At 47.6% G+C, this 10,930-nt stretch overlaps 1 protein-coding gene across 2 annotated transcripts in view; it reads left to right on the forward strand.

Moving 5' to 3' along the window:
• Window positions 1–10,884, forward strand: part of SLC38A7 (solute carrier family 38 member 7) — a 21,104-nt gene extending 10,220 nt beyond the window's left edge. For both annotated transcript variants that reach the window (XM_006020192.3, XM_025199807.1), the window contains 6 exons: window positions 2,533–2,590; window positions 3,551–3,665; window positions 5,125–5,272; window positions 5,492–5,691; window positions 7,027–7,081; window positions 7,239–10,884. In XM_006020192.3, the coding sequence (XP_006020254.1) occupies window positions 2,533–2,590; window positions 3,551–3,665; window positions 5,125–5,272; window positions 5,492–5,691; window positions 7,027–7,081; window positions 7,239–7,341 (679 nt within the window). In that variant the 3' untranslated portion in view covers window positions 7,342–10,884. The remainder of the gene's footprint in view (window positions 1–2,532; window positions 2,591–3,550; window positions 3,666–5,124; window positions 5,273–5,491; window positions 5,692–7,026; window positions 7,082–7,238) is intronic.
• The last annotated feature ends 46 nt before the right edge of the window (window positions 10,885–10,930 follow it).

The following is a 10,930-nucleotide window of genomic DNA, read 5'->3' on the forward strand; positions in this document are numbered from 1 at the left end:
TGAAAAAGGACTTTTTATTGTCCTTGATGCTCGAAGCTAGTTGGAGTTCAGTTGCAGCCTTGGCTTTCCTGGTCTGCTCCCTACAGGACCGGACCAGTGCAGAATAATCCTCCTTGGAGGTGACTCCCATCCTCCATCCTTTGTAGGCCTTTCTTTTTAGCCTCAGGAGGTCTGCTAGGTCCCTGGAGAGCCAGGGGGGCTGCTGTGCCCTCTTGCTGCCTTTCCTCCGAGATGGAATAGACTTAGTTTGTGCATTGAGGATCGCTCCCTTGAGGAGCAACCACTCCTCTTGAACTCCCCTCTCCCTGTGGTCACGGTCCCTTAGGGCCTCACTGACAAGCCTCCTGAGCTTGTCAAAGTCGGCTTTCCTGAAGTCAAAGACTTGCGCGTTGCTGACGGACTTGCCACATGCTCATTAAGAACACCTGGAGCCCTCTGGAACAGGACTGACATTGCCTGGACAGGCCCTCCCCATAGGAGATCAGAGGTAGTCTGTCCCATAAAAAGGGGTAGAGAAGACTGACTCCTGGGAATACCAGACCAGCTCCACGTCCCACCGCCCATCCACCCCAGATGCCCTGCCTATGACCCCCCTCTGGACAACACTGAGCTGAAGGAGACCCCTACTGGCAATCAAGGACCCACTTTCAGCCTGGGATAGGTAGATATCACCTGCATATTTCCTCCTCCAATTTGGATTCTTATCTCTCTCCTCCTGGACTTCAGGCAATACACCAAGCCTCTTTAACCCCTGCTGCCATTGTCTCTGTGTGTATGTGCCTGGATTGGTAGTGTGTGCATGCACGCCTGGTGGGGGTGCATGCACCCAGAGTGTGTGTATGCGCCAAATTGATTTTTGAGTGTGTGCATGTGCAATTGTACACCACGCCCTCCTGTCCAACAGCGCAATATTGAGATCCTGAGGGTTAGCCTGACCCCACAGGGCAACAGTTGAACCTAAAAATGGTTATTCAGACTAGATAAAAACAGAAACTGATTACCAAGCCTGTGAGCTTTGAGAGTCCTGTCCTTGGACAAAATTACTCTTTCATAGCTACAGAATTTAGATATTAATAATACAAGGAAAGAATGGAAGTATAATTTAACTAAAAATGCTTCTGCCTTACCAGAGAAGAATACTGCTATTAGTCTTTGGTGGTTAAATTTCTCTGTGTGCTGAGTCGTGAAAGACCCTAGGAGGAGAGGTTGAGAGAGCTGGATCTCTTCAGCCTATACAAAAGACAGCTGAGGGGTGACCTTGTAGCCACCTATAAATTTATCAGGGGAGGACAGCAGGGAATTGGGGATGTGCTGTTTACCAGAGCGCCCCCGGGAGTAACTAGGAATAATGGGTGCACACTAGTGGAGAGCAGATTTAGGTTAGACATTAGGAAGAAATGTTTTACAATAAGGGTGGCCAGAGTCTGGAATGGGCTTCCAAGAGAGGTTGTACTCTCAACTAACTTGGAGGTCTTCAAGAGGAGGCTTGACGATCACCTGGCTGGGGTCATCTAATCTCTGTCCTCTTTCCTGCCAGGGGCAGGGAGTCGGACACGATGATCCATTGGGTCCCTTCTGTCTCTATAATCTATGAATCTATGTAGTTTGAGATGTCCATGGGACAGAGCTTGCTCTCTGCGCTGCTAGATGGCGATCTTCCCCTTGAGTTGAGTCCTGGCATGGGGTGTGGTTTTTTCCTATCTTGGCAATAAGACAGTACTGAAATTATGCTCACTTGTAACCATTTGAAAGCTTTCCTGTTTCTTGAAGCATTAGGGGTTTCAGTCCTGATGTCTCTGCAAGTTCCAATGCGAGTTGATTAAATTGTCAGTCTCATCCTTTAAGTCAAAGGTAATGGCATGCATGCCCCAAGTGGCACAGGCAGCCTCTGCATGGCATGCAGCAGACAAGGGACTGAACAGGCAGCATAGTGGCAGATAGGGCAGAAAGCAGAGCAGCAGATTGAAGGAGAGCAGGGTGGCATTTGGTGGGGGTGGCTAGTTTGTGGTGTGCCTATCAAAAAGGTTGGCCCCCTCTACTTTAAGTATTCCCTTTAGGCATATGCCAAAAAATGTGGGTTTTGTATCTCTGATTTAGATGCATCATCTGTTCTGATTTCTTGAAAGCACACTTCAAGAGACACGGTTACCATTTTCTAGATTTTTTTTTTTTTTTTTCAGGCAAACTGGGGTTAAAAGGGGAAAGCACAGGCTGAGATTTTAAACAGTGACTGACAAGCTTTTAAAACCAGTATTTTTGTGGGGAAGGGTATTTACCTTTTACAGGGACCAGATTTTTGGTGAATGGATGTTGCCCATTTCCTTAGACTCCAGCCCCTTCAAAGTGTTTTGAGTTGGACATCCAGAAATGATTGGATGAAATACTGGCTACTATGAGCATGCAGAACTGCAGTACAGAGCACCCCCCCACCCTCCCAATGCCCTCTGTAACATGAGCTGCTGGGGTCTATTGCTTAAACTTAGTTTTGGTTCCAGCAATTACTTGAGTGAGTGAACTGTTTCCTCTCCACAGCCCCTCCACCTGGATGGCTGTGTTCAACGCCATGCCCACCATCTGCTTTGGATTCCAGGTAAAGCTGCTCCCAGAAAGGCCATATGGACAAGAGAGGATGTGTTAGGACCAGGAAATGATGATCCAATTTGGCTTCTTGTTGAGATTGTTTCAGCTTGCCCAATACTGCAGCCTGGTCTGGCTGTAGCTCTGGGCTGGAGCATGGTATGGAATAAAGACCAGAAAAGAAGGACACAAGGGAAACCAATGGGATTCTCAAAATGGTAGAAGCTAGAGATGGGACTGGCTTATTGTGCTCCCGAGTGTCCCTTGAAAGCAGTGCTGGGTTGTTTCTTTGGAGACATTATCAAGCCTTATGTTCAGCTCAGGTCTAATAGTCCCAAGTAATTTAACTTCTTCTACTTCCCCTTTAAAATGTTGGCCTGGAAGTTTAGCCAACAGCTTCCCTCTAGTTCAATTTTAGTTACTCTGAACTATATACCCACTGCAATAGGATTTTCAGACTGATCTGCTGCACCTTCTAGATGAATAACTCTTGTCCAGCTGAAGGAAGAAGTCTCCCAGCTGAGCCTCCTGCTTGTTGAATGGTGCCCTGGCATAGACTCCCTGGGGCTCCAGGAATCATCCGGGTGAGCAATGGCAGCTGAGGAAGTTCAGCTTCACCATTGTGTCAGTTTTGCAACAGTGTCTCATGCCCATCAGGGCCAGCACAAGGCCTGGCTTTGTGCAGGCTGGTGCCTGGGAATAAATTTTAGGCTTAGCTTGAGGAGCATGTGGGACATGGGGTCCTCCTGCCTTTGTCCACAAATAAAACCAGGTGACTTTTTAACTGTCATTCCCTGCTTCCGTTTTCTCCCCCAATAATGTATGGCAGGGTGTGGAAGGGCTGCTTGCTCCCTTGAGTCTTTTCCTCCCCCACCCCTTCCCCTAAGTCTTTGTACATGAGTCCAGGCAGAGCATAGAGAGCTTGTGCCAGCAGCCCCATACATTCTGTTTCCTCTCTCTTTCTCTCTGTCAGTGCCATGTGAGCAGTGTGCCTGTCTTCAACAGCATGAAGCAGCCTGAGGTGAAGACCTGGGGGGCTGTGGTGACGGCAGCCATGGTCATTGCTCTCTTTGTCTACACGGGGACAGGTAGGATCAGTGGCCTTCCATTCTGCATGGTCCCCACCAGGCCCGGCTGTGGCTCCTGCAGCATGTTCTCCTGGTAGACTGGCTGGAGGAGCTGTGAGTTGCCCTTCAGCCTGTGGGTCCCGGTGGGAGAGATCTGGGGCCTGTGTGTCTGTAAGATGTCTTATGGCCAATTCCTGAAAGGCTGGCCCCCTGGGGAGCTACAGGTTCTGCACAGTCAGCCTTCCTACCCCAGTCTCTGTCCCCCTAGCATACCTGCCATTTAGGCCCCAAGGGTGAAGACAGCCACCTCCTTATAGATTCATAGATGTTGGGATCGGAAGGGACCTCAGTAGGTCATCAAGTCCAACCCCCTGCCCTGGGCAGGGAAGAGTTCTGGGGTTGGATGACCCCAGCTAGGTGCTTGTCTGGTCTCCTCTTGAAGACCCCCAGGGCAGGGGAGAGCACCACCTCCCTTGGAAGCCCATTTCAGATTCTGGTAACGCTTACAGTGAAGAAGTTCTTTCTAATGTCCAACCTAAATCTGCTCTCCATCAATTTGTGGCCATTGTTCCTAGTTACTCCAGGGGGTGCTCTAGTAAATAGAGCATCTCCTATTCCCTGCTGTCCTCCCCTGATGAATTTATAGGCAGCCACAAGATCACCTCTCAGCCTTCTCTTGCGAAGGCTGAAGAGATCTAGGTCCCTCAGTCTCTTCTTGTAGGGCCTTGCCTGCAGGCGCCTAACTATAGGAGTGGCCCTCCTCTGAACCCTCCCAAGATTCTCCGCATCCCTCTTGAAGTGCGGTGCCCAAAACTGGACTCAGTACTCCAACTGCAGCCTGACCAGTGCTGCATAGAGGGGAAGCATCACCTCCCTGGACCTGTTTATCATGCATCTGCTAATGCATGATAAAGTGTGGTTAGCCTTGTTGATCACTTTGTCACATTGATGACTCATGTTCATCTTGGACCTGAATATGGACTTTCTGTTGTCCTTTAATTTTTGTCACCAGCCTAAATTCTAATCCTGCTTTGGCCTTCCTAACTGATTCCCTGCAAGTACGAGTCGGGTATACTCCTCCTTGCTAGCTGTGCCCTGTTTCCACAGCCTGTATACCTTTGCCCTTAGGCTTTCCTGGACTGCCTTGTTCAGCTGAGAGGGCTTCTTGGCCCCTTTGCTTCCTTTTATGCACAATGGGATTGTCTCCTTCTGCACCTATAGGATCGCTCCCTTGAGGAATGACCACCCTTCCTGGACCCTCATTTGCCAATGCTCTTGAGCCTTAACTCCTCACTAACTAATTTCCTGAGCACACTGAAATTAGCCTTTTCTGAAGTCTAGCACTTCAGCCCTGCTGGTTAGTTTACCCACCCTTTGCCAGATAGTGAATTCAATCAATTGATGGTCACTATCCCCTTAGTCCTTCCCATAGCCGCCATGTGCTGCTGAGATCCTTGCCCTGCTCACAATTCTCCACCAGGTGTCTGTGGCTTCCTGACCTTTGGAACAACCGTGGACCAAGATGTTCTCCTCACCTACCCCTCCAACGACATCCCGGTTGCCATTGCTCGTGCATTCATCATCCTGTGTGTTCTGACATCCTACCCCATCTTGCACTTCTGTGGCAGGTGAGAGGAGTGGGAGGCAGTTTGTGGTTTGTGCCCTCTGGCTGGTAAACAGAAATAGCTCTTCCCCAGACTGATCGGCATGGAGGAAGCAGTGCTCCAGCTGCTCGGGAGACCATGCCTGCTAACTAAGCAGAACTGAGGGAACTGGGATCTGATGCCCAAAGTCTGGATTCACAGAAGAAGCCCCCTGCTACTCCTGTCTCTCTGCTTCCCATACAGGGCTGTCATAGAGGGTCTCTGGCTACGCTACAAGGGGGAAACAGTGGAGGAAGATGTAGTGCTTGAGAGACGCCGGCGTGTGTTCCAGACAGTCAGCTGGTTTCTCCTGACTCTCCTCCTGGCCTTGTTCATCCCTGACATTGGCAAGGTCATCTCTGTCATCGGGGGCCTGGCCGCCTGCTTCATATTTGTCTTTCCAGGTACAGCTCCATGTGCTTGAGTTATGCTGCAGACAGTCAAAAGTCACCCAGCACATTGATCAATGCAAATTTGTTACAGTGCACATGGAAGTCAGAGGCTTATGCTCCAGGAATGAATTCTCCAAAATATGTGTTCCCACCAGATTGGGGGTGACCCAGATATAGCCCATAGAGCTGTCACCCAGCCTATGGGACTCCCCATGGGTCCAGATACTTGATGGTGGGGGAGTAGTGGCAGCATGAATTAATGCTACCATTGCCTGTCCTGCCACCAAATTTCTAGACTTGTGGGGAGCCAGATAGGCCAGATGATGTAACCGAGCGTGCTGGATTGGACTTGCAAAGCTAGATGAGTTGAGCACCACTGCACCAGAAGATTATGGCATTTGCCTTTTATCCTGTCTACATGGGTGTCAAAGCTCTGTGGAAAAGATCATGGACCAGCAGGATATTAAAGCAATCTCAAAAGCCAGTAGCAATGATCTTGAGCAATAGTCAAAAACAGTCTCCTCTCAGGGGGAGGACAGGCCATTCAGGACTGAATTCTCCACAAAGGAAACCTAAGGTCATGCTCAGGCTTTCACTGGCAGGACCCCAAGTCATTAGAAGTAGCATCAAGGCAAGGGTTGGCCCCGGCACCTAGTGAAGTCAGCCAAATGGCTGTCACGGCAAGACAGGATTGGTGATCATGGTGGAGTTTCATGTGGGATCTAAATGGAATGGAAAGTGAGTTTTCCAGCCAAGCTGCTCTGAGTGGTGAGGCAGGAGAAGGACCTGAGCACACCTCCAAGCCAGGTCTGCAGGGCACTTGCACACAGTGCTGGAGGGGATAGAACTTCCCTGGACTCCTGAGTGCCCTTGGATAAGGGAATGCAATACAGTGTATTGGGGCAGCTGGGGTGGCATGGTTGAGTTGATCAGTTCCCCTGTCTGGCAGCAGAATGCACCTGTAGGTTCAGGTTGTGCCTCTGGATTCTCTCAGTAAGCCACCCAGGGCTGGGAGCATGGCAATGTCAGTGTTCTGGGAAAGGAGAGTTGGAGTTCTCCATTCCCCTTAGCCAGTTAACCAGCATCACTGGCAGCCTGGCTTGAGAGTTATTTTACCCTTTTCCCAGACTGGGAAAATGAAGGTGTTTGGTGGGCAGCTCATTACCTTCTAACTCACTAGAAAAGGTCAAGGGCAAACATAGAAGTATTTGTTTCTCCAGTAGTTCGTAGTGCATGTGACCCCTCTTCCTCTAGGTGTGGTTGTTTTAACCTTTGTTCTGAGGTCTTTTAACTGGAGATGAATGATCTACCTTGCTGCTCATTATTTGCCCCCCCTCTTCCCACTAGGACTATGCCTGATTCAAGCCAAACTTTCTGAAATCCAGGAAAGCAGATCAACCAGGTAACATGAACTGATCTTGTGCTTCCTCCCCCTCCCTCCCCTCTCTCTTCCCAAGACGATTCAGGCCTTGTTCCCATCTGTAGGGAGCTGCCGGCATTGTGTTGAAATGGGATGGCCTCTCTAAGATTTCACATAAACCTGTGTTCTGTATCCACAGCTGGTGGGCACTGGTCAGCTATGGGGTGTTCATGGTCACCCTTGGAGCCTTCATCTTTGGACAGACCACTGCCAATGCCATCTTTGTGGAGATGATGGCCTGACTCCTTTCCACTTGCTGGTTGATGCTGTCACCTTTGGGAGGAAAGGGAGTAGCTTTTTCTTTGAGCCAAAATGGAAAGGAAAAAACTGATTCAACTTCTGTTGTTCCCAAAATGCCAGTATAAATGGATCTTCTTCCTCTTCAGCTGGGATGTTATTAGACTGTTTTACTGGGAAATCCCTACAGTGTTCCTATGTTTCATTGTCTAATGTACCAAGTCAGACTATTATTCTTTAGCTGCTAGCATCATGGTGAAACCCTTGTATGTTTGTCAAGATTCACTACAAGTAGAGCTCAGACACTGTTGCGGTAGTGCACACCTGTCATGATGTCATCATGATGAAGGTTTTGAGAAGAACATGCCTTTTTTAGGCAGGAGACCATGTTACTTCATACAGAGCATCTTTGGCTGAAGGGACCAGATTCCTCCCATAGCTTTAAAGGAGCTTAACCTCCCTGTTCTGATGGCAAAATTCCCAGGGAAATGATGTAAAGGGAACTATACCCATGCTTTAACATTACACATGGATCACTTTCAGGTTTTTAGTTTCGTGTAAGGGAACCCCAGTACATTTTCTGCAGGAAATATATTTGTACTGGTGGCCAAATACAGATGAGTGATCCTTTCCCACAGCCGTGGAGAAAAGGAATGATCCACATCTGCCTCATGAGAGCTCTGCTGTGGTGAAAAGTCTCAAAAGACCGGGGAACAGGTCTATCAGGTGAGTTGGCAAAAAGGAATGCTCTTTAATCCAGCTCAGAGCAATCACATTAAATAGGGAACTCTGCTAATCTGCTTTCTCAATGGCTTGACTAGGCTATCCAGCTATCCATCTGGGAAAGCATTCTGTCATATCCATTTCTCTTCAGTGCTTGTTTTTCAACGTGGCTTTCTCATCTGTTGTTTTCCAGTCCAGTTTCTAGTGCACGTAGGGGAATGACTTCTACACTTGCTTCTCATTGGTTTACATTTTTTTTTTTTTTATTGGAAGGTGCTGCTGTGATTGGCTGCTTTTGTCCTAAGCGTGATTTTGCTTCATTAGCATTGGGTGGAAGCAAGGCCAGGGAAAACGCAAAGCAAGCCTGTGCTGACAGGCCCTGGGGTAGCAACAAGCAGTGTAATGTTTACAAAACTGATGCTGGTCTCTTCTTCCAGTGTGGAGCTTGATCACTCTTAAGTTCAGGTGCTGTGACTCCATGTCTGTCGAGTCTAGTTAAGTGCTTTTTGGAGACTTCCATGTCAAATCTGTTCTTCCAGGATGGATGTTAGTCAGCTAGGGCTGGGTGAGAGGACTGAATTTTAGGTTTAAAAGAACACTTTTTTTCAGGTAACTAATAGCTTAATGATCTATATCTTGGGACTTGTTAAACATGTAACATTACAGTTTTACTCATGGCTGTTTATACTAATCACTGTGTTTCTCTCAGCCTGGACAAGTCTGTTTCACTACAGTTTTGAGACCAGTTTTTACTCTGAGCCCTTTGTGGGTGAGCATTTTTTCAGGATCACAAAACTATCCTCCTTGGGATCTATAAACCTCTCAGACTTTTTTCTGACTTTTTTTTTTTTTCCCAAAAGTAAATGGGTTTTGTTCAGTATAAAACCTAAAGGAGTCAAGGGAATTTTAGGATATGTTTTTAGTGTGGCCGAACTCTTAAAGGGACCTATATGTTTCTCTGGATGTTTGTTTCTTCTCAAGAACAACAAACTACTCTGACACAGATTTGCAGTGTTGCAATATGGTGTGTGCAGCCTGTGCATTGTAACAGTCTATTAATAATGTGTTTCTGTTCTCCAAATGGGGAGGGGAAGTGGGAAGGAGGGACTTTCCAGTGGAAATATTTGATTTTTTTTTTTTTTTTTAATAAAAGTTGCTCTTTACAAATGTTCTTTCTGATATGGCTCCCCTGTATGTCATACCCCCAGGCTGCCCATAATATCATCCTATGGGCTGTAACACCTAATGATGTGTGTTTCCTGTGGCTTGCCATTTAGCAGGACCACAGGCTGATTTTTCATCTTCCTGCATTTGCTTTGTGGAAAAAATTTTTGTTTAGGTTTTTGAAAGCACACATTGATTTCTAGACTCAAGAACTTAGCTCAAAAAGTCCCTACGCAGTTTCAGCCTAGTTCTGCTGGACACATTAAAGCCACCACAGTTGGCACATGAGTGTTGGGGTTTGGTAGAAAGGTAGGGATTAAACATGTCTTGGAAACTGAGCCTGTCCAGGAGAAGAGGTCTTCTCAGCTGAGATTTGAGGCACATGGGGAGTGATGTGAGGAAGCTTGTACAGTCGCACCCTGTGCTCTGCCATGTGGCATGCCAAATGGAGCTCACTTGCTCCAGAGCCTTGTCAGTCTAGGACCTTCCAGGCACAATGCTATCAAGAGAGGCTCAACACCCACCTGTGCCGATTCCAATAGTCATCCAGTATTGGGTATATGTTTTTCCCCTGAGGTACTAGCAGGAGATTTTGGGAGACTTTCCATTCCTGTCTGATCTTTTCTGGGACCTTTTAACATTAGTTAGTTGAAGCATGAGAAGCCGGGTACTTGGACAGATGCTCATAGCATTCTGCAGTGAGCTGCCAACAATGTTGATAGATGGATGTTCATAGCCTCAAAGCTGCTACTGCCAATATCCCTGCCTCTGTATTGCAATGCAGCTGTTCTCTCTGACAAACATCCGATAACTGCTAGTCTGCCTTGAGGAGAGGGGTGACCTGAGCCCAGACCTGACCTCCAAGGACTTCTTGGATTTCAAGTCTGGTTTTGCCACTTGCTGCTTAACCTTAGGCAAGTGGCTTTTATTGAAGTTCAGTGCGCAGCTACCATTGGAGCTTTTGAGGGATTCCAGGTGCCTTGGAAGGTCTCTGCCTTGGTTTTCCTAACTAAAATGAGAATCATGTTCCTATAGAAACAAAACAGTGAAGGATTTAGTTTTAAGGAGGGAATGATGCACCTCCACTTTGTGTCTAATCCCAGTTTCAGAAGCAGCCTCCTGTCAGGATGGGGGAACAGGTGGTTTTCTGTGATGTGGTGTCTTTGACCTCCCAAACCAGGAGCTGTAAGACAAGCTGTCCTTCCCCTTTGCTATGAAACTACGTTCTCCTTTCTTCTATTGCTTGGAACTAAATATTTGCTCACTTGAGTGCAGAAGAGGAGGTTATCAGTGTCCCAACCTTTTTCAAGATCACATCTCTCTTGTGAGGGCTGCAGAAGGCATAAACACTGGTAACTGCAGCCTGTATGTAAATCACATTTTCTTTTTCTGTTCCTGTTCTGGAGAACAGAGATGAAGGGAGCCCATGTGTGTTTGGCAGGTTTGATTGATTCAAACACTGTTCACTTGACACGGCTGTGATCCACAGCCTAATTCCCTTCCTAGCACATCTTTCTTTGGTACTCATCACTGTGGGGTTTGTCTGGCTCATGCTTTCCTCCCCTCTTTGCCCTGATATGTACACCCTGAATTAGCTATAACCTGGGGAGAAAGCAGATTCTTCTATCATCTACCTACCTAAAGATGACTTGAGTCACAGAGCTGGGCACCTTCTAAGAATGCTAGGGGCTGATGGTCAGCAGGGCT

Source organism: Alligator sinensis, unplaced genomic scaffold (assembly GCF_000455745.1).
Source record: "Alligator sinensis unplaced genomic scaffold, ASM45574v1 scaffold203_1, whole genome shotgun sequence".
In the NCBI taxonomy this organism is placed as follows: Eukaryota; Metazoa; Chordata; order Crocodylia; family Alligatoridae; genus Alligator; species Alligator sinensis.